At 46.5% G+C, this 24,158-nt stretch overlaps 1 protein-coding gene across 1 annotated transcript; it reads left to right on the top strand.

The window, feature by feature from the left end:
- Positions 1-1,875: 1,875 nt before the first annotated feature.
- LOC132208023 (utrophin-like) lies at positions 1,876-13,048 on the top strand. The gene is made up of 3 exons (XM_059643770.1): positions 1,876-1,963; positions 9,404-9,672; positions 13,040-13,048. The coding sequence occupies exons 1-3, from the start codon at positions 1,891-1,893 to the stop codon at positions 13,046-13,048; spliced, it is 351 nt and encodes a 116-aa protein (XP_059499753.1). The 5' UTR covers positions 1,876-1,890.
- The last annotated feature ends 11,110 nt before the right edge of the window (positions 13,049-24,158 follow it).

Below are 24,158 nucleotides of genomic sequence, written 5' to 3'. Positions count from 1 at the left end.
TGAAGAGGACAATGAAAATCTGCGGAAGGATGCAGAAAGTTTAAGTGAATGGACAAGGGTCTAGCAGATGGAGTCCAATGATGGTAGATGTGAGGGTATCCATTTTGGTAGCAATTATGGAAAAATGGAGTCTTGCTTAAATGGTGAAAAATTGTAGCATGCTGCTCCGCAGAGTGAGCTGGGCAGCCTTGTGTCTGAATCAGGTAGTTTGCAGATGCGGCTGGGAATTGAGACAGCAAATGGAATAGTGTCCTTCATTGCGAGAGTGATGCAGTTTAAAAATCGGGAGGGTATGCTACAGTTGTATAGGGTGCTGGTGAGGCTTGGTGTGGAGTAGTTTGTACAGTTTTAGTCTCCTCACTCGAGAAAGGATGTACTTGCACTGGAGGGGGTGCAAAGGAGGTTCACGAGGTTGATTCCAGAATTAAAAATGTTGCTGTATGGGGAGAGATTGAGTAGACTAGGATTGCAGTCACTGGAATTTAGAAGAATGAGGGGTGATCTAATAGAAGCTTTTAAAATTATGAAACAAATGGATCGGAAATTGTTTCCACTGATGGGCGAATTTCCAACTCGGGGGCACAGCCTCAAAATAAGTGTGAACAGATTTAAAACTGAGTTGAGGATGAGCTTCTTCATCCAAAGGGTTGTGAATCTGTGGAATTCTCTGCCCACTGAAACAGTTGAGGTTCCCTTGTTGAATGTTTCGGAATTGAGGGTTATGGTGAATGGGAGGGTAAGTGGAGCTGAGTCCGCAAAAAAGATCAGCGGAACGAGCTGGAAGAGACAGATGGCCTACTCCTGTTTTATTTCTTATGTCCGTATGTCCTTAGATTGCCATCCTTGTCATTCCTCCTTCCCTGGAATAGGCCAGTTCTGAACTGAAGAGTAGGTCTTTAAATAACTCCCACGTATCAAATGTTGACTTGTTCAATAAAAGCTCCTCCCAATTAATACTGCTCAGCTCCTACCTAACACTGATGTAATTTTCCCTCCCCCAATTTCGTCCCTTCCCACAAGGTCCTGATTATCCATGGCTCTCTTAAAATGTAAGGAGATGCGATCGCCCATTTAAGAAGCTCCTGGTTCACTGTTTTTCCCAAGTGGGAATCAGCTGCAGGCTTTCTTGTTCCACGATGGGGGAGGAAATGGCCTAGTGGTATTATTGCTGGACTGTTAATTCAGAGACTGAGATAACATTCTGGGGACCTGTGTTCAAATTCCAGCACAGCAGATGGTGGAATTTGAATTCAATATGAAAGAAAATCATGAATTAAGAATATAATGATGACCATGAATTCATTGCCAAATGTCAGAAAAAGTCAGCTGGTTCACTGATGTGCTTTAGGGAAGGAAACTGCCACCCTTACATGATCTGGCCTACATGTGACTGCAGACCCACAGCAATATGATTGACTTTGAACTGTCCCCTAGGCAATTAGGGATGGACAATAAACACTGGGTAGCTAGGGATATCCTCCTCCCATTAACAAATAAATAAAATTGGATTCTACATTCCGATCCAAGATCGTTTCTTGCTCTCGTACTAATTTCTTCGCTTACAGTCACTTTCCCTCCTGCCTGTCTTTTTGGAATGTCGTATAGCCCTGCGCACTTGGCTCCAGTGTTGATCTCCTTGTAACCATGTCTTTGTAATAGCTATAAAATCATGCCCGGCAACCTAGAAATGTGCTATTAATTTGTTGATTTTGTTCTGAATACAATGAGCACGCAAGCAAAGAGCCATGAATTTAGCTTTATCACTTGATTTCACCTCTTGACACTATTTACAGCTGTTTTCTGTTTGTACATGCTGTCTTTTCCAGTACCACGCTGAGTGTTGTTATCCCGATAGTTCTTTCGTATCAGTCCGTGTGTATTCCTGGGTGAATGTGCTCGTGTGGTCTCAGGGGTTGCGGAGGTCACGGCTCTGGGACAGCCGTTTCATCGCCCTATGCTGCAGGTAAGAAGAAAAGAGAATCTCTTGCTCTGAGCTCTGCAAACCAGGGCAATGTCAAAAGGGAAACAAGGTCAAAAGAATTTCAACAAGAATCTCAAAATTAACTGCTGAATTCATATCAACATTACGTGGATCGCCCAACTTAGTGGCCACAACATCCCACTTTCTATTCTTCACAAACAATCCAAAGGCTGAAGTATCCGTATCCCTCTTAACTTTTATGGTTTTTGAGCTAATTTCTTGTTTCTAACTTGTGCATATTTGTGGTACCTTATGACTTCTTGCATTTAGCAATTGATAAACTCACTCTCTCACGAGTTCAGGAGAAGCTAGTTTTAGAGAATCCCCAGTGTGGAAACAGGCCACTCAGTTCAACAAGCCCACAGCAACCCTCCAAAGAGCATCCCACCTAGACCCATCCCCATTCCCCTACTGTATCCCTGTCAGCCTGCATTTCCCATGGCTAATGTACCTAACCTCGACATCCGTGGGCACTGTGGGTAATTCAGCATTGCCAATCCACCTAACCTGCACATCTCTGGACTGTGGGAGGAAACCAGAGCACCCAGCAGAAACCCACACAGACAAGGGGAGAATGTGCAAACTCCACACAGACAGTCATCGGAGGCTGGAATGGAACTCAGGTCCCTGGTGCTGTGAGGTAGCAGTACTAACGACTGAGTCACCGTGTCACCCTGAGTTATCTTGACTCCTTCTGAAACATAGGAAGGTATCCACAAGACAAAGATCCTTTTTAATCGGCTTAATTCGTACCAACTGAGGTGGATCTAGTTGGGTGTGTAAAGAAGGGGAGTCTTTCACGAGGGAACTTAACAATTTGGGAGACTCAGTCACCGAGGGAGCCTGACCCGAAGACTGGTCAAAACAATAATGATTCGATATGAATTAGTTAGAATGCAGCTGTTAACAGTAATCCTCCATCCCTATGTGGGAGCGAGATTTAACATTCAAAATCAAAACTGAAACTCTTGAACAAGGTAGTTCAAAACAGCCAGTTCTCTGATTGAGGTTGTGAACTTGCTCGCCGAGCTGGCTTCTTCTCATTCAGACGTTTCGTCACCATGATCGGTGACATCATGGGTACAGCCTCCAATGAAACGATGTTATTCTACTCTGTCTGGAATTGACACTGTCCAGTCTGTTACCATGAGTACTGTCATTTCCGGTTTTGATCTGTGTGGGTTTGTGTGTGGGGGTCCAATTGTATCTCTTGCATTATGGGTGGAGAATCACGCCTCTCAGAGGACACTGCGACAAGGTAACCGTAGTAGCCCAAGCCAAGCATAGACACGCACAGGAATTCCGAGAGGCGTGGTTCTGCACCCGTTCTCCAGCCTCACATTCTTGGTCTCTTCAGTCTGAATATGATCACTCAACCATATCCTTGATGACAAACAATAGAGTCTTACTTCCCAAAATCTACAAACAGGACTGTCCAGACAGATCCATTTGTTCTAATGATATCATCTTCTGCTGGAGGGATTCCGAAATGTCTGCATTCTTCCTCAACTGAGCATTCCTTGCATTCGTGGTTGACAGAGCTGTCAGCCATGTCCATTGTGCTGCAGGGTTCCCAAGCGGAATATGAGTTGCTGTTGCTGCAACTTTGGGGTGGCATCATTTATGGCACTGCAGGAGGCCCATGTTCAGTTTGGTTATGACTTTTGAGGAACGGATGGTCCCTTTGAGATTGAAATTGGAGAAAGATTTCAGGATTTTTTCATGTTCTTGTCTTTCTGTTCTGCCCCGAGGAAAAAAGCAATGAAATGCCGTTAATTTTTTGCATGGCGAGCTGCTGCATACTAACCGGTCTCACACCATTACCGACACCTTGCCCTTGTGAAGGCAGATATGGATAAGGTTCTCAAAGCTGATAGAAGATTGAAACCACTCTAATCCTGTGACGATGGTCAGTTTCCCTTCTTTAAAAAAAATGCTTGCAGCTGAATTCGCATAATATAGAGCACAGTGGCTCTCGTTAACACCACTGTCTCAATTCCACCCTTTGGTGACTTTCTGTGTGAGTTTGCACATTCTCCATGTGCCTGCATGGGTTTTCTCCGGGTGCTCGAGTTTGCTCCCACAGTCAAAAGATGTGCAAGGTTGGTGGATTGGCCATGCTAAATTTCCCAAGGTGTTCAGTGATGTGTAGGTTAGGTGAGTTATAGGTGGATGGGTCTGGGTGGGATGCTGTGAGGGGCAGTGTGGACATGTTGGGCTGACCGACCTGTTTCCACACTGCAAGGGTTCTCTGATTCATGATTCCATGATTTTACTGAGCGCAAAGGTACAATATTGACTCGTCATATTTGTCTCACCTCTTTACACATTGACAAGAAAGCTTTAATGTCAGTTTCTATGCATTTGCAACTTGTCTGCTGTCTCTGACAAGGCTGACTATATCTCCTTCTCTAATGCACATCTCCTGTCCCCTAACACTGAGAGGTGACACTTGCTTTTCATTCAGTACAATCAATAAAACAATAGCCTCCATATTACATCCAGCGGCTTCTCTTAACACTCACACACTGTTCTTTTTTTCCTCCAGGTATTGACCACTCATCATTTCTAATTCCTCATCTCATCTCTCTCTCATGCGCTCTCTCTCTGTCTCTCTCTCTCTCTCTCTCAGTCTTTATCTCTCCTCTCCCTGTTCTCCCCCATCACTTCACTCACAGGCACCAACAGAGGCTCACAGTCACACTATGTTGCACATGCATATTCTGTCCCTCATGCACAAACACACTACACACACACAAAAAAAAAAGTCAGGAACACAGTCTCTCACGAACACAGTCTGTCACATTCTCACTCATTCATACTCCATACCGTCACACAGACGGTACATGAATGAAAGTTGACCTTGCGGACACTCCAAATTACCTTAGCCTGCTGGGGAAATAGAGACATTTGGTGTGCTTTTTTGCCCATTGCGACGATCTGGGTGGACCAGGAGAGATTGTTGGTGATCGACACTCTCAACTATCTCCACCTCAGCAACATCTCTCTCACTGTCTGATGCAGGCACTCACACTCACATTCTGTCACCTATTCTGTCTGTCTGTCTCTCCCTCTCTCCCTCATCGCCCATCTCTCTCTCTCTCCCTCGCGCTCTCTCTCCCTCGCGCTCTCTCTCCCTCGCGCTCTCTATCTCTCTCGCGCTCTCTATCTCTCTCGCGCTCTCTATCTCTCTCGCGCTCTCTATCTCTCTCGCGCTCTCTCTCTCTCTCGCGCACTCTCTCTCTCGCGCTCTCTCTCTCTCTCTCTCTCTCTCTCGCGCTCTCTCTCTCTCTCGCGCTCTCTCTCTCTCTGGCGCGCTCTCTCTCACGCGCGTGCTCTCTCTCGCGCGCGCGCTCTCTCTGTCTCTGTCTCCCTCCCCCACCCCCCCAACCTCTCTGGCTTTGTCTCTCTCTCTCTCTCTCTCTCTCTCTCTTTTTCTCACACACCAACTCATTGCTCAGTATTCCATGGTATCTGAATTGTTGGAAGAATTAACTTAGACTGAGCGTGGATTTTCTCCCAAATTAGTTATGACAAAGCAGAACCAATTCTGCCTGGAAGAAGAAAGGCAGGAGCCATAATAATTAGGGATTGTTTTGCTAGAGGAACCGTGCTGTGATATGCATCCAGATAGGATGCTTTCTGTGGTACATCAATGAAAGTTGCCCTTGTGGGCACACGGAATTGCCATAGCCTCCTGGGAAGTAGAGACAACGGTGTGCTTTTTTGCTCATTGCGATGATGTGGATGGACCAGTGAACTAATCTAAGCCCATCCCCCTACACGATCCCATTATCATCCGTATGCTTATCCAAGGACTGTTGAAATGCCCCTAATGTGGCTGAGCTCACTGCATTGGCAGGCAGGGGGTTCCACATCCTTACCACTCTCTGAGGAAAGAACCTGCCTCTGATATCTATCTCAAATCTATTATCCCTCACTGTTTAGCTGTGCCCCCTCATACAAGCTGACGTCATCATCCTCGGAAAAAGACCCACACTGTCCACCCTGTCTCATCCACTGATCATCTTGTATGTCTCTATTAAATCCCCTCTGAACCACCTTCTCTCCAATGAGTACAGACCCAAGTCCCTCAGCCTTTCTTCAGAAGACCTTCGCTCCGGACCAGGCAACATCTCCTCTGCACCTTTTCCAATGTTTCCACATCCTTCCTGTAATGGGGCGACCAGAACTGAACGCAATATTCCAAATGAGACCGCACCAGCTTTTTGGACAGTTGCTCTGGATCTCAATCCCACTGCCAATAAAACCTAAAACACCGTAAGCCTTCTTCACAGCACGATCAACCTGGATGGCAATTTTCAGGGATCGACATAGATGGACACCCTCTGCACAGCAACACTACCAAGAATCTTTCCATTGACCCAATATTCTGCCGCCTTATTATTCATCCCAAAGTGAATCACCTCACGTTCATCCGCATTGAACTCCATCTGCCACCTTTCCGCCCAATTCTGCAGTTCATCCAAGTCTACCTGTCACCTGCAACATTCTTCCACATTGTCCACCACTCCACCGACTTGAGTGTCATCTGCAAACTTACTAACCGATCTACCAATGCCTCCGTCCAAGTCATTTATAAAAATGACAAACAGCAGTGGTCCCAAAACAGATCCTTGAGACAAACCAGTAGTAACCAGACTCCAGGCTGAATATTTTGTATCAACCACCACTGGTTGCCTCCTTAGCCAAAGCCAGTTTCTAATCCAACCTGCTAAATCTCCCTCAATCCCATGTCTCCATGTTTTCTCCAATAGCCTACCATGTGGAACCTTATTGAAGGCTTTACTGAAGTCCACGTCCACCACGTCAACTGCCCGACCCTCATCCACGTGCTTGGTCACCTTCCAAAATTACTCAATGAGGCTTGTGAGACACGACCTGCCCTTGACAAATCCATGTTGACTATCTCCCATCAAATTGGTGCTTGCTCGATGATTATAAATCCTATCTCTTATAATCCTTTCCAAAACGTTTCCTGCAACAGACAGAAGGCTCACTGGGTTTATAATTACCTGGGGCATCTCTCCTGCCCTCTTTGAACAAGGGCACAACATTTGCAACCCTCCAGCCTTCTGGTACGAAACCTGTAGACAATGAGGATTCAAAGATCAAGGCCAAAGGCTCCGCCGCCACCTCCGTAGCCTCCCAGAGAATCTGAAAGCTTCGAAGGATGATGCGTTGTATCCGGAGGTTGTTGGGGTGGTACGTTCGGACGAGGGAGACTTTGTTTTGGTTGTTGTTGCGGGGTGGGGTGAGAGGGATTTGTTGCAGGAAATGCTGGAGACACGGTCGAGGGCGTTATCAACCACAGAGCTGGGCAAGTTGTGGTCCTTGAAAAATGAGGACATCTGAGATATACAGGAATAAGAATACCTCATCCTGGGAGTGCAGATGCAGAGGCAAAGGAATGGGGAATAGGGGATGAATTGTTGCAGGAATATGGTGGGAGGAGGTGTAATCTTGGTAGCTGTGGGAATTGGTGGAGTTGAAATGGATATTTGTTTCTCAGTGGTTGGAAATAGAGTGGTCCAGGTAGGAGAGAGAGGTATCAGAGATTGTCCAGGTTAACTTCAAGTTCGGGAGGAAGGTGTTGGTGAAGCGGATGAACTGTTAGAGCCCCTTGTGGGAACACGAGGCGGTGCCGATACAGTCATCAATGTAACGGAGGAAGAGGTGGGGTTGAGGGCCAGTGTAGGTACGGAAGAGGGAGCGTTCCATGTAACCTACAAAGAGGCAGGCATAGCTTGGGCCCATTTGGCTACCCTGGCCACCCTCTTTGTCTGTAGGAAGTGGGAGGAATTGAAAGAGAAACTGTTGAGGGTTGTTCAAGGACCGGAACTTCCCCCTCCTCAGTGGCCAAAAACACCCTCGACCGTGTCGCCCGCGTTTCCCACAACTCATCCCTCACACCCGCACCCCATAATAACTACCAAAACAGTGTCCTCGTCGCCCTCACGTACCACCCCACCAACATCTGGATTCAATGCGTCGTCCTCCGACCCTTCTGCCATCCGCAATCCGACCCCACCACCAAAGACATTTTTCCCACCACCCTTAGGTGACCCCCTTATCCGCTCCACACTCCCCTCTCGCACTCCCCACACCCAGCACTTTTCCCCGCATATCCATAAATGTTGTCATCACAACGTTTAAAATTCACTGGTCCCGATACCTCACCCCCATCCCAGGCCCCAGGAAGAATTTCCTCATCAAACAGATGTTTACCTGCACATCTGCTAATGTGGTAGACTGTATCCACTGTTGCCATTGTGGCCCCCTTTACATCGGGGAAACCAAACAGAGGTTTGGGGACCGCTTCACCTGTGCTCAGTTTGCACTAAAGAACTGCACCTCCCAGTCGCGAACTGTTTCGACTCTCCCTACCAATCTTCAGGTAACATGTCCATCCTGGGCCTCCTGCAGTGCCACAACGATGCCACCTGAAGGTTGCAGGAGCAGCACCTCATATTGCGCTTGGGAACCCTGCACTCCATGGTATCAATGTGGACTTCACAAGCTTCAAAATCACCCCTCCCCCTCCCGCATCCCAAAACCAGCCCACCTATCCCATCCTGCCACCTCAAACCCCACCCCCATTTCCTACCTCCTAACCTCTTCCCGCCCCGGAGACCTGTTCATCCTCCCCGGACTGGCCTATCCCCTCCCTACCTCCCCACCTACACTCACCTCTGCTGGCTCCATCCCCACCTCTTTAACTTGTCTGTCTCCTCTCCACCTATCTTCTCCTCTATGCATCTTTGATCCGCCTCCCCCTCTCTCACTATTTATTTCAGAACTCTCTCCCCCTCCCCCTTTTCTGATGAAAGGTCTCGGCCCAACGTGTCAGCTTTTGTGCTCCTCGGATGCTGCTTGGCCTGCTGTGTTCATCCAGCTGCACACTTTGTTATCTCTACATCTCTTAACAACCTCATTAAGTGAGTTCTAGAGCGAACTATGCAGGGTAGACTTTGGGTTTATCATTCTAACTTGCCAGTCCTGAAAGATGAAAGTTGGTTTGTGTTGGATGTTTGCCTCATAGCTATGAAAGATATCCTGAAAGGATTTTTCAAATCTTTTGTTGAGAATTGTACCCATTTAGTCACTAATCCTTTTCCTTCTTTAAAGTTTCCTTGGTAGTGACAAATTTCAAATATCTGCAGAATTTTATTTGGCTTTGTATTGGATCTCTGTGATTCTCTGTTAATGGCTCCGCGACCTGCCAGCTAATTACAGAATTTATCATTCATGTGCCTGTACCAAAATCTTTCGTCTTATACTATATATCCCAATTCCAGGAGAAAGTCCATAGAGACCTTTTAAAGGAAAGGGGATTAGAAAGAAAATCTATCGATCAAAATCATGAATAGTTGATAAATTATTTGCATTCCATATTTCCAGAACCTGCCCCGGAAGAGAGAGCCCAGAGAATTGCCAAAGCTGTCCGCAAACAGTCAATAGAAGTGAAGGAAAATTGGGAACAACTGAAAATCCGTGCGAGCAACTGGCAGAAACAGGTGGAAAAGGCGTTGGAGAAACTTCAAGAACTGGAGAAAGCTCTGGATGATCTTGAGGCTCATGTGATAACAGCTGAGGGGGTCCGCACTGATCGGCAAACTGTGAGTGACCTGCTTATTGACTCATTGCAGGATCACTTTGATAAAACCGCAGTAAGTGCAATTACATTACACTTCACTTATGAACAGATGTAACCACAATGTCGTATCGAGACGATCAGTAATATGAGTACTTCAGTAATATTGATTGAATGGTTGTTAACTTAATTTGCAAATTAAAACTTAGTTGAGCATGCCTTCTGATGATATCACATCGTTAATATTAGTATAGTTGAGGATTCTATTAGTCAGTGACATCAGCTGAGCTATCTGCTTGTTGCCATGTTATCAGGGTTAAAGGTAAAGTCTTAGCACGCCATTTGGTGACTCCTTAGAGAGAGACAACTAGTTATGATTTAACCTGAAGATCAGCATGCCTCAGGGAAGTAGAGGGGTTGAGGCGAAGACCCTTTGTGGTCAGCTCACTGGTGTGGCAATTGAGCCCTCTGTGCAGGGCATCAGTCTGCATCACAAACCAACTGAATTTGAATAGAGTTTAGGATTGGAGAGCCATCCATGCAATTATTTTTTTTTAATGAATGTTTCTCACTGGGACTCTCTCACCGGCAAACTTTTTAAAAGCCAGCTCAGCCATACAGGCGAGATCAGTTCCTGATCTCAGCTGAATTTTTTGACCTGGGGTGGGTCAGCGTTAGGAGTTCACTGATTGGAATGAATTCTCATTAAGTTAGCGAGAGGGATACTACACGTGAATAGATCGATGTTTTGAAAAGAGGATGAGATATGAGCAAAAGTTGAATTGATGTGGAAGACCAGCCACAATCATCATCGACGGTGGAGCAAGCTTGAGCGGCCATGCAACATTGTGCTGCCGCTATTTGACTTGTTCTGTGGGAAGGAAGGAAAATGGTCCAAGTGTCAAAAATGCCGAAGACCACATCATTCTACAACCTCAAAATTTGATTGTGTTCAGCATATTGTCACTCCTGGTACCCCTAAATCCTGGTCTATCATCTCAGCAGCTCGACTCTGCCCAAAAGCTGGTTACTTGTGACATTTTTGAGGGATCTTCCCAAGTCTGAAAATCATTTTTGTTTTTGTACAATCAGAGTTGGCCAGTGTGGAAGGAAGTCGTTTGGCATATCGTAGCTCTTTGAAATAACTCCCCAATTCGTCCCCCTCTGCTTGGCAATGACTTCAACCACTTATAAAATCTCTTTAATGGAGGGAGACTTTGAAGGCATCTGATTGGAGTATTAACGATCCCAGAATACAACTGAGCCTTATTAAGTTGTTAGTTCTGATGATCAAGAGCTTGATGAAAGAGGATTGTTTGAAAAAGTGCCTTAAAAGAGGAAATGTACAGAGGCTAAGAGGTGTAGGAAGTTAGCGAGTTTTGAGAGGATTTGTTGTTTGGGTTGAGGTTCTGGATGTGAGTTTGCTCGCTGAAGGTGTAGGAAGTCTCTTCTTGGGTTTGAAGCCGACACAGTTAAATGTTTGGCAACTAGTAGTGGGCTGTTTAAAATCAAGAGTGGGCAAGCGGACATAATTAGACGAGTGCAGATATCCTGAAGTATGGTTGGACTGGTGGAGATTACCAAAATAGCGATAGGCGTAGCCAAGTAACGATTTGTAAACAAAAATGAGAATTTAATAAAATTACTGTTAATAGTATCAGTCAGGTAGAAAGTACAGAGAATCGGAATTGGTTCAAGTTGAGACTCAGGCAGTGGAGTTTTAGACGACCTCAAGTGTTCAATGGACAAATGTGGGTCTCCATCAGGGAATGCATTGGAATTGTCAGGTCCAGAAGTGAAGTAGTTCCAGGTGAAGGTTTCACTGCTAATGAGCCGAGACAAAAGACAGGTAGGCAGGATTGAAAAGATGTAAAGAGACAGCTTTAGGGATTGCATGAATGTGTTGTTGGACGTTCATCATGGGATAAACAAGATGCCAAGGTTGTGCTGAGACAAGTGTAATATTACATTGTTGCCAAGGCGGAGTAATGCAATCAGTAGGTCGTGAATAGAGATTGGTGTGGGGACCACAAAGTGGTCTTCCCAGTTTTAAATTGTTATCTCTACATAGTTGCGCAACTTTATGTTCTGTTCAAAAGGCATTCCTGACAAGGAAACAGAAGTTAGCCATTTGTTTACTTGTCAATATATCTTGATTTTTCCACCATGTTCTCCAATTATTGACACAACATGTGCAGTGTACGAAGTGAACCGTTCAAACCTTAAAAGGAGATGTTAAAATTGTGGAATATAAAGTTAAATTTATTTTATTGAAAATTTAAATAAATTACATGAAGGTTTGACCAAGACTGCAAGGAATTAGATGGAACACCAGATGAATAAAACAAGCAGTAGTAAGGTGGTATTAGCTGGATGTTCCTGAAGAAAGAGAACGCAGCCAACCTTTCTTCCATCAGGGGGATTAATTGTGTGGTGTCAGACACAGTCGATGAAATCATTCCTTCTGTCTTTACTGTCTGACTAGACTATGGTTGTAATATTTCCTTTTTTAAGCGCTCAAGGTTAGACATAGTTCACTTGACATTCTCATTTTATAAATTTTAAGAAGTTGACTTATTGTCAAGTCACGATAGGATTGAAAACACATTCTATAACTGTTTGAAGTCAGAAGTCACATGACACCAGCTTGTCGTCCAACAGGTTCATTTGAAATCACACAAGCTTTTGGAGTGCAGCCCCTTCATCAGGTGCAGTTAGTGAGGTGACCACAGAGAGAGACAGCTTATCAGCAGAGAGATCAAAAGATCATAGAATTGGCGTGAGTGGAGTGTCAGATAATAACTCTATACAGGTGACCAAGAGTGTTAGAGGCAAGTAAAGCGTTTATAAAGCCAATGTCAGTGCTGTGTTGTCATGATAATCAGGCAGCGCAACAGGAATGTACAAAAGGTGACATCTCAGGTCAGACTCTGACTTGTAGTTTAGAGGCTTGTGTTCAGAATCTGTCTGAGAGTTTTCACCTTTATTTCAAAAGCAAGAATTTATAAGATACCACACTGACTGTAACTACAAGTTGTGTGTTTCTTCAACAAAATATCTGCAAACAAACAAACATCCTGGATGAAGACTTATTATCTGACACTCCACTCACACCAGTTGTATGATGTTTTGATCTGTCTGCTTATCAATTGTGTGTCTGTGTGTTTTCCTCCCTGACCGCACCTGATGAAGGGACTGCACTCCCAAAGCTTGTGTGATTTCAAATAAACGTGTCAGATTATAACCTGATGTCATGTGACTTCTGACTTTGTCTATCCTAGTCCAACACCAGCACCTCCACATTATAACTGTTTGGAACCAAGTCAGTGCAACAGGTACATATCGAACATTTGACTTCGGAAGAATGCCGAGTGCTGAAAAGTTCATTAATAACAAAGGATTTCTTCATTATGCCATCTATGGTAACATGCTGCATCTCACAGTCACAATGAAAGGATGGCCACTTCAATTTAGCAGGGCCAAGAACAGTTATGGACATTTTTAGCATGGGAGGAGGCCATTCAACATATTTTAACTGTCCCAGCTCTCTCCCAGCGCAACAAAATTAATCCTTCTCTCGAACTCATTCCACATATTTCACAGAATTGAAATATATAGGTACATACTTAAGAGATTTTAACATCAAGTGAGCAGTTCTCGCACTTCACCTTGTCACTAAAAATGGAAAACGTGACTTAGAAGGAGTGGGTCTTTATTTTGTTCTGTTTTGATGATGAAGCAGATGCAAGTCAAAGTGCTGGAACTGGCGTCTTGAACTTAGCAACTGTTCAACGTGTATAAAATGAATTCTGTGCACATCTACTAAAAGCAGTTTTATGGAAGGAAAAGGTACCAAAGAAGATTTGGTGTATTGTGCTTGATGCTATTATACTCCAACCTGTGAAAACAGAACTCTACGACTGTGAGTGTTGAGTTCTGAGAGGGTGCTATCTTGTTTGAATGCACATTGCTAAGCCTAGGCCTATTTTCCCAACAGCAAAATTGGTAATCCAGCAAGAAATGGCTATTTCTCACATTTGTTGGCTGTAAGTGTCTGTTTAAAGTTTGAGTACAGTTTCCTCATATACAGGTGCTTAACCTGCTTTTACAGTTGGAACATTTGTTGTGCCAATGAAAATTTTTTGAATGGTTTCACCTCCAGTTTTCCTCTTTATACATATTTGGTATTTTTTCAGGGTAAGGACTATCTTCAAAATCTGAGATTGGGTTTTGAAAGACAGCAGCCTTTGTTTTGGAGAGATAATGGGAACTGCAGATGCTGGAGAATGCGAGATAACAACGTGTGGAGCTGGATGAAGACAGCAGGCCAAGCAGCATCTTAGGAGCACAAAAGCTGACGTTTCGGGCCGAGAACCTTCTTCAGAAAATGGGGAGGGGGTGCGGGTTCTGAAATAAATAGGGAGAGAGGGGGAGGCGGATGGAAGATGGATGGAGGAGAAGATAGGTGGAGAGGAGAGTATGGGTACGGAGGCAGGGAGGGGATAGGTCAGTCTGGGGATGCCGGACAGGTCAAGGAAGCGGGATGAGGGGAAATAGGGGTGCGGTATGAGGTGGGAGGGGGGATGGGTGAGAGGAAGAATAGGTTAGGGAGGCGGGGACGAGCTGGGCTGGTTTTGGGATGCAGTGGCAGGACAGGAGATTTGGAAGCTTGTGAAATCCACATTGATACCATTGGGCTGCAGGTTCCCAAGCAGAATATGAGTTGCTGTTCCTGCAACCTTCGGGTGGCATCATTATGGCACTGCAGGAGGCCCAGGTTGGACATGTCCTCTCAGGAATGGGAGGGGGAGTTGAAATGGTTAGTGACTGGGAGGTGCAGTTGTTGATTGCAAACTGAGCGTAGGTGTTCTGAAAAGCGGTCCCCAAGCCTCTGCATCGTTTCCCCAACGTAGAAGAAGCCACAACGGGGACAGCGGATGTTTTGGATATTTCTTAAGCATTGATTTTCATTCAGAGTTGGTTGGATTTTGCTGAAGCAATAGACATAACTCACTATGACGTAGACAATGTCAGAGTTAATGTTTCGCGTCCTGTGACCCTTCCTCAGATCTCACTCTTGACTGATGCTGCCAGACCTGCTGAGCTTTTCCAGCAACTTCTGCTTTTGTTGCTGATTTACAGTGCCCACAGTTTTTTTGTTTTTTACGACACAGACAAAACTTGATCTCTGCAGGAAGCGTGATGCTGCATTCTCCAACTTCCCTGCCTTTTTGTAATATAATATTGTCTTTTTAGGACAGAAGTGGCTTTTTTTTGTTTGTTTTAACTTCCGCACATACTTTCTATGCAGGTTAAAAGTCTACACCTTTTCAGTTCTCTGCTGCATAATGAAGACTTGGAACAATTTTTTTTATAAAGTAGAAAATCAGTGTGGTTTGTTTTCCAAAATGTGATGTGTAAGTGCAACACTTAACAGTGTGTTCATCAAACTATTGTTTCCTTTGATCTTTGTGTTGCAGAAATTTCTAGAATCATTTCATATATTTTTTTGACATATTTTAGCAGCTTTCCTGGAGCAAGTCTGTTTTCCTTCGGATGAGACGACTTTCAGACATACTCCCTTTATTATGAGATTTAATTACGGTAAAATGAGGAGGATTTTGATTCACTGAGACACACACGACTATATGTTTAAAGCATTGGAAAATGCATTCTGTTCGGACTGTCATGTTATCTTGTGTTTGTACCAGGCTTTCCGATTAAATGCAAGTGATTAAGGATGCTAATGATGCCACATGTTACTACAAGAGGAAATGAACATACAAGTAAGGATTTTATGCCACATTTATACATAGCATGGACCATGCAGCATGGATGCAGTGACTGAGGGAAATGGGATGCAGTGACTGAGAGAAATGGGATGCGGTGACTGAGGGAAATGGGATGCGGTGACTGAGGGAAATGGGATGCGGTGACTGAGTGACATGCTCACAGCGAATTGTCCCCTCCATCCTGACCCGCTCACAGCGACTTGCCCCTCCAGTCCAGACCCGCTCACAGCGACTTGCCCCTCCAGTCCACACCCGCTCACAGTGACTAGACCCTGCAGTCCTGACCCGCTCACAGCGACTTCTCTCTGCAGACCTGACCCGCTCACAGCGACTTCTCTCTGCAGACCTGACCCACTCACAGCGAATTACCCCTGCAGTCCTGACCCGCACGTTGCGACTTGCCCCTGCAGTCCTGACCCCCTCACAGCGACTCGCCCCTTCAGTCCTGTCCCAATCACAAGGACTTGCCCTCTCCGTCCTTCCCCGCTCACAGTGACTTGCCCCTGCAGTCCTGACCCCCTCACAGTGACCTGCCCCCTCACTCCTGACCCGCTCTACATTGAGGAAACCAAGCAGAGGCTTGGGGACCGCTTTGCAGAACACCTCCACTCGGTTCGCAACAAACAACTGCACTTCCCAGTCGCGAACCGTTTTAACTCCCCCTCCCTTTCCTTAGACGACATGTCCATCATGGGCCTCCTGCAGTGCCACAATAATGCCACCCGAAGGTTGCAAGAACAGCAACTCATAATCCGCTTGGGAACCCTGCAACCCAATGGTATCAATGTGGACTTCACCAGCTTCAAAATCTCCCCTTCCCCAACTGCATCCCAAAACCAGCCCAGCTGTTCCCTTCCCCCGACTCCATCCCAAAACCAGCCCAGCCTGTCTCCGCCTCCCTAACATGTTGTTTCTCTCACCCATCCCTTCCTCCCACCTCAAGCCACACCTCCATTTCCTACCTACCACCTCATCCTGCCTCCTTGACCTGTCCGTCTTCCCTGGACTGACCTATCCCCTCCCTACCTCCTCACCTGTACTCTCCTCTCTACCTATCTTGTTTTCTCTCCATCTTCGGTCCGCATCCCCCCCTCCCTATTTATTCCAGTTCCCTCTCCCATCCCCCTCTCTGATGAAGGGTCTAGGCCCGAAATGTCAGCTTTTGTGCTCCTGAGATGCTGCTTGGCCTGCTGTGTTCATCCAGCTCCACACTTTGTTATCTTGGATTCTCCAGCATCTGCAGTTCCCATTATCAGTGGCATTTTCCTCTTCATCAAAGTTTGTGCAAAAGCAACACGATATGGGGCGGTACGGTGGCTCAGCGGTTAGCACTGCAGCCTCACAGCACTGGGGACCCAGGTTCAATTCCAGCCTCAGTCTGTGTGGAATTTGCACCTTGTTGTCCTTGTGTCTGTGTGGGTTTCCTCCAGGTGCTCCGGTCTCCTCCCACAGTCCAAAGATGTGCACGCTAGGTGGATTGGCCATGCTAAATTGCCCATAGTGTTCAGGGGCGTGGGTCTGGGTGGGATGCTCCAAGGTTTGGTGTGCACTTGTTTGGCTAAAGGCCTTGTTTCCACACTGTAGGGAATCTAAACAATCCTGTTCCCACATCTCCATGTACCCTGCTGATCACTGCACACAGAGATGTTTGATAACAAAAGGATAACAATAATATTCAAACCCAGTGCTGGAGATTTATTTTAAATACACTGAGGCCAGTGTTGATCTCCAATTCAACTTTTATTTACAAATGAACTGTCTTCAACTTTAGCACTGCCTCATTCAGAGATAGTTGCCAGGGTGTCAGCATCTCTGACCCTCACACTTCTTATCTGTCAGCCAGGGCTCCCTGATTTGGGCTGTTAATATGGAACAATCAGGCAACTCATATTCTGTGAGGTTCAACTGGCCGACCTGGTCACAAACCAGTGCGGTGTGTTCATCGAAAATCAAACGTACTAGAAAGATACCATTCCATACCAGTGTAAAGGAAGGCATGAGGCTAAACTGGGGAGGGAAGGGAACTGCTTATTGGGGGTGGCCCAGAGAGTGGAAGAAAATCGAATGGGAAGAAGACCATTTGAGACTGAGGGAGAGAGATGTAATTGCCTGAATGAGGCATTCCAATTGCGAAATGGATTTTTGTGTGTACACCATGTTCAGTTTCCCCGATCTTAATCTGTACTCCTCTTTAAATCATTAGTATCTGAAATTTCTGTATCATTTCCAAATGTTCTGTCTCTAATGTTGTGCTGTTGGAATTGGTTGAACTGCAGAGATATTATTTATTTGCACAAATGTGTTCAGTGAAATGAGTTGCATGCTATATATGTATTATTCTTCCTGATTCTATTGTACGCATACAAATTAAAGTTAGTTCCACTTTTGTAGAACAAACTGCTTTTAGATGTCTGATGTATCTCATTTGCCTGCCACTTAGTCTTGTTGATGAGTTGTGTTTCTGTTTTGTGAAGAAATATGAATGAGCTGGAGCACTAATGGCAATGCCCAATGTGGTGATCTTCCAAGATTGCAGCTGGAAGGTGGGGCAGGGAGGGGGATGGGTTTCACAAGAACTATTACAGAGGGAAATGGAGAGACAGGTGATGTATGTGGCAGCACCGAGACAGGGAGGAGAATGAAATGCAGCCTGAAGGGGAATCTGGCTGTAGTCGCAAAGGCACGGGCTGAATGGAAGAGGACAGAAAGGATTCACTCAGAGGAAGAGAAGATCAGACTAGAGTGACTGTGAAACAGGCAGTAATCATTGGCAAGTTACTGATAGGAGGGTGAATCAATCGGGCTCACTTTAAGACTGTTTACAGTTACCATATAGTTCCTGGGAGATGTGTAGATCAGGCCAGGCTCATAGAGAAACGCTTCCCGGAGTAATTAACATGGAGACCCCACTGGGAAAGAGTGAGGGGTTGGCCGTCCTGCTTCCACTGCTGCTGGTGATGTCCAGGCCAGTCATTCTGGCCAGAGACTTCAGCTGCATCATCGGCACGAAGGAACAATATGGAGGGTATGACAGTGAACTGGACTCGACGTCCAGATTTCTGATGGAAACGGTTGAATTTGCCAAGCTGCATAACATCTTCAGCACCCCTGCAGACTGAGCATAGAGTAGAAACGCCTGGTCATAGCCAGACGGGTCTATACACCCATTGGATAGATTTCCTGTTTGCGCCCACACGTCCTCGATCATATCCATTGAAGTCAAGCCGGTGTTCTTCTCTGACTACTGCCTCCTGCTGGCTGACTGTCACCTACAGGATGACCAGCGGGCTGGCAAGGGAACATGGAAGCTGAATGTGAAACTGTTGACCCCAGAAAAATCATTAAGAAGCTCAAAAGAGAGCACACAGGTTTGAGAACGATGAAGACCCTTTTTGCACTTGGTGGGAGGCAGTCAAAGCGAACACCAAGAAGTTCTTTGTCCTGAAAAGTGTTCAGAAGGTGAGAGAGAGTTGGGCAAAACTGTTCAAACTCCAGAAACCCGTGCGACACCTACTCTTACTACAGACAATCGGGTCAATGTCGCCGAGGAGCCCCAGGAGGTGTCGAGGCAGCAAGCCCCACTCTCTGCCTTGGAGGCCTCCAAGATAATCTTGCGGTTCAGGGTCTGCACTGTGGAGCAAGAGAGAATAACAGTCAGAGACAGACAGCACTGAAACAGACCGTTTGGTCCAACTTGTACATGCTGACTCGATATCCTTAATAAATGTAGTCCCATTTGCCAGCATTTGGCCCATATCCCTCTGAACTCTTCCTATTCATTTTCCCATTCAGATGTCTTTTAAATGTTGAAATTGTACCAGTTTCCAGTCCTCTCTCGAGCAGCTCATTTCATACATACACCACCCTCTGCATGAAAATAATGTACCTTAAATCCCTTTTAGATCTTTCCCCTGTTACTTTAAACCTCTGCCCTCCAGTTATGGCCTCTCCCACACCAGGGAACAGACAATGTCTATAAACCCTATCCATGCCTCTCATGCTGTTACTAATCTCTATCAGGTCATCCCTCAGCCTTTGATGCTCCAGGGAAAATAGACCCAGTCTATTCAGCCTCGTCCTTTAGCTTTAACCCTCCAACCCAGTCACCATCCTTGTAAATCTTTTCTGAACCCTTTCCGGTTTCACAACATCCTTCCTACAGCAGGGAGACTGGAATTAGATACAGTATTCCAATGGAGGCCAAATCAGTGTCCTTTAAAGCTGCATGTGACCTAATGAGATGTGTTCACATTCCTTCTTGAAGATGCTAAAGGAGAGCTCTGTGCTCAGCAGCCTGAAGGATGAACATAGCTCGATAAGTTTGTCTCAATCTGACATCCTGAAGCTCAGCAAATCCTTTTAAGCCAGTCCGTATGACACTCTGACCACAGCCAGCGCAATGACACCCAGACATTCCTGTCCTCGATCCTGGGGGTCTTCGACAACACCAAGCAGGAGAGCCTGGACCGATCATTATCTCTGGATGAGCTGGAGAAGGCCTTCGAGTCCTTAGAAAAGAATAAAACTCTGGGAAGTGATGCCTTTCCAGCCGAGTTGTATTCAGCTCTTTGGGAGTTGATTGGCCAGGGCCTGCTGGAGCTGTACGACAGTATGCTTCTGTCAGGTACTGTGAGCGAATCCATGAGGAATGGTATCATCACCCTGACCTGCAAGTGGAAGGGATTGAGGGAGGAAGTTAGAAAGCAGCGACCAATATAATTGGCGAATGTAGCCTACAAAATCCTGTCTCAGTCATTTGTAACTGGGTCAGGTCTGCTCTGCGATTGGTGATTGACCCTGACCAAACCTGTGCTGCAGCGGACAGGACGATTTCTGAGAGCCGAGGGGTGCGATCACCGGCAGGCAGAACAGAGGGGTGGATACCTGCCTCATCAACCTGGACCAAGAGAAGGCCTTTGGCAGGATATTACATACCAACATGTGGGATGTGCTTTGTGGAGAGAATCTGCAATTGGGCCCGACAGATCTACACCGACATCATTAGCGCAGTCTCAATCTGCGTATGGGAATCACAGAGCTTACCCATCAGATCCAGGGTCTGGCAGGGCTGCCCACTCTATCGAGCCCGTTGCTGAGTCCATCAGTAAGGATGTGAGCCTGAGAAGTGTGATTATTCCAGGTAGAGCGGGCCTGCAGGTCAAAGCGTCCCTGTACGATAACGATGTCACCAATCTCTGCTCAGCCCCAGTGTCAGTGCGCGGGTTCATGAGCATCTGTGACCCTTTCAAACTGGCCTCGGGAGCCACGGTAAATCGAGACAAGAGTGAGGCCATGTCCTTTGGGATCTGGCCTGAATGATCCTTCATTCCCTTCACCGTCAGGGCAGATTACCCAAAAGTGCTGGGCACACAGTTCAGAGAGCCTGGGGCGTGCAGAAAGCCTTGGGAGGTGCACTTGTGGGTAAAATCCTGGTCATCAGGTGTGAGGCACTCTCTCTGTTGTTGTGCATGGCACAGTTCTGGCCCATCACCCACACTGCACTGTTTCCCTCATCCGAGCCATCTTCCATTCCTACTGGAAGCCTAAGATAGACCGTGTCTGCAACAACTCCATGTACTAAGCTCTGACTAAGTGGGGGAAGAACGTACCCAATGTCACCCTCATCCTGATGTCCACCTTGTTGTGCATTAAGCTGTGTGTAGACTCTCAGTACGCAAAGACCAAGTGTCACTTTGTACTGAGGTACGACCTGATCCCAGTGTTGCGAACGAAGGGACTGGCCTCTCTGCCACGGAAAGCTCCAAGTAGTTGGACCGTTCTGTAACATATGTCCCTTGTTGTGAAATTTGCAAAGAAACAAACGTCTGACCGCCAGTCCATCAGGTAGTGGTCAGCACGCAGCATGCTCGAGACCCTGTGGGAAAAGGAGAGGCTGGATCCTGTCGTGTAGTTCCCAGAGCAGACTGACAAAGTCATTTGGTACCATGTGTCATCATCAGAACTTTCCAACAAACAACAAAACATAGATTGGCGGGTGGTGAGAATCCTGTCAGATTGTTTATGTACACCTTGTTGGCCTGTGCCACAGTACACTGCCCTGGAAGTGGCTGTGGGTGAAACCCGAAACATCAGCTTTCCTGCTGCTCTGATGCTGCCTGTCGTGCTGTGTTCATCCAGCCCACACCTAGTTATCGCAGACTCCAGCATTAGCAGTTCCTACTCTCTCTCGGCTCAGTGTGAGACCTTTTACAGTTACCGTATAGCTACAGGGAGTGTGTGGATGAGGCCAGGCTCAATGTTTACCTTCAGCATATAGTTATTGGGAGGTGCACAGATGAGGACAGACTTGCTGTGAGACTGTTCACAGTCACCGTATAGTAAGTCGGAAGCATGGAGATGAGGCCAGGCCCACTGTGATACTGTTTACAATCACTGTTTAGTTTCTGGGAGGAGTGTAAATAAGGCCATGCTCGGTGTGAGACTGTTTTGTGTCCCTGTATAATTACTGGAGGTGTGTCAATGAGGTGAGTGCAATTGTCAGACCGTTTACAGTCAAGTGGGACTTCCTGTGAGTTGTGCGAATGAGGCCAGGGCCACTGTGAGACCATTTCCAGTCACCGCATCATGACGCGGAAGCGTGTAGATGCTGCCAGGCTCCCTGTCAGTAACCAGGTGGTGTGTCCACGAGGCATAACTGGGATGCACTAAAAGCTTGGGGCATAACTGGGACGATGGGGCTGCTGCTGCCGAGGCACAGTCGGGAAGGACCACTGTCTGAGGTTTTCCTGCTGAAGGTAAATGAGGGTCCATTCAGTCCTCGGACCCTCCCCGTGTCTCACATGTATGTAAATAGTTTTGTTGTATGTCTAAGAGAGGTCTTTGGTTCATTGGGTGGAGCCGAAGTCCAATGCTTTATTTGTTTATTTGATATGCAGCTGGACAGAACGCAACTGCAGTTGTGACATTGCACATATACAAAGAGATTTCTTGTGAAAAAGGTGTATTTTTCAAATCAGAAATGTGACTGGGAGGAGTGTGGATGAGCCCAGGCTCACTGTGGGTCTGGTTACGGTCACCACATTGTCACTAAGATGTGTGTATATGAGGCATGGCTGGCTGTGAGACTGTGAAAAATCACTAATTAATAAGAGTTTGTTTCTTCAATTATTTGTTGGATGTGTGTGTCACTGACTGGTCCAGCATTTATTGCCCATCCCTAATTGCCCTGGAGATGTTGGTGGTGAGCTGCCTTCTCGAACCGCTGCAGTTCGCCTGCTGTGGGTTGCCCCCACAGTGCCATGAGGGAGGGAATTCCCATCTTTTGAAGAGTCGCAGTGAAGGATTCCGGATATATTTCTAAATCAGAATCACGAGTGGCTTGGAGTGGGATAGAAGGAGGTGTTCCCGTGTACTTGATGCCCTTGTCCTTCGAGATGGAAGCTGTCATGGGTTTGGAAGGTACTGCATGAGGAGCTTTGGCGAATTTCTGCCGTGCATCTCGTGGATCGCACACAGTGCTGCTGAGGCCGCTCATCATTGGTGGTGGAGGGAGTGGATGATTGTCGATATCGTGTCAGTCAACTGGGCTGCTTTGTCCTGGATGGAGTCAAGCTTCTTGCATGTTGTTACAGATGCAGCCATCCTGGTAAATGGGGAGCGTTCCATCACAGTCCTGACTTATGCCTTGTCGACAGTGGACACGTTCTGGGGAATCAGGAGGTGGGTTAGTCGCCGCAGCATTCCTCACCTCTGACCTGCTCTTATAGTCACTGTGTTTATGTGGTGCGTCTGGTTCAGTTTTTGTTCAAAGCTCACCCCCACGACGGTGACAGTGTGGGACGCAGTGAATGTAACAAATTGTTTGTCGGGGGGGGGGGGGGTTGTCTCTTGTTGGTGACGGTCATTGCCTGGTATTTCTGTGGTGTGAATGTAACTTCCACTTGTCTGACCAAGCCTGGGTATTGCCCAGATCCAGTTGCATTTGGACAAGGACTGCCTTAGGATCTGAGGAATCATGAATGATGCTGAACATTGTGCAATCATCAGGAACATCCCAACTTCTGGCCTTATGAAGAATGCAAGTTCATTGATGAAGCAGCTGAAGATGGTTATATCTCGGACACTGCCCCGAGAAACTCCTGCAGGGATCCCCTGGAGCGAAGATATCTGACCTCCAAAAAGATCATTCATTTTCCTGCGTGCCAGGTATGACTCCAGCAAGTGGAGAATTTGTCCCCTTATACCCATTGAGTCCAGTTTTGCTCGGGCTTCTTGATGCCACACTTGGTCAAATGTAGTCTTGTTGTAAAGGGCTGGAGCTCTCACTTCCCCTCTGGAATGCAGCTGTATTGTCCATGTTTGAACCAAGGCTGTAATGAGGTCAGGAGCTGAGCTGCCCTGACGTAACCCAAACTGGCCGTCGCTGAGCAGGTGCTGCTTGATAACAATGTTACTGACACCTTCTATCACTTTCCTGATGATTGAGTACAGCCTGATGGGGCAGTATATGGCCAGGTTGGATTTGTCCTATGTTTGCAATACAGCACATACGTGGGCAATTTTCCACATTGTCGGGTAGATACCAGTGTTGAAACTTCACTGCAACAGCTTGGCACGGGGAGCGGCACGTCCTGGAGCACAAGTCTTCAGTATTATTGCCAGAATATTGTCAGGGCCTGTGACCTTTGCAGTATCCAGTGTCTCCAAGTGTTTCCTGACATCACGTGGGGTGAATTGAATTTACTGAAGACCGGTATCTGTGATGCTGGCGGAGCCCGAGATGAATCATCCACTTGGTCCTTCTGGCTGA

Source organism: Stegostoma tigrinum, unplaced genomic scaffold (assembly GCF_030684315.1).
Source record: "Stegostoma tigrinum isolate sSteTig4 unplaced genomic scaffold, sSteTig4.hap1 scaffold_248, whole genome shotgun sequence".
Lineage (NCBI taxonomy): Eukaryota > Metazoa > Chordata > Chondrichthyes > Orectolobiformes > Stegostomatidae > Stegostoma > Stegostoma tigrinum.
This window is presented reverse-complemented; position numbering and strand designations above follow the sequence as displayed.

Bases quoted from the DNA above. Each gene is read 5' to 3' on its own strand.
- LOC132208023 (XM_059643770.1), top strand. From the start codon at position 1,891: ATGTGCTCGTGTGGTCTCAGGGGTTGCGGAGGTCACGGCTCTGGGACA. The intron at 1,964-9,403 runs GTAAGAAGAAAA...CCATATTTCCAG, and splicing joins TTCATCGCCCTATGCTGCAG to AACCTGCCCCGGAAGAGAGA.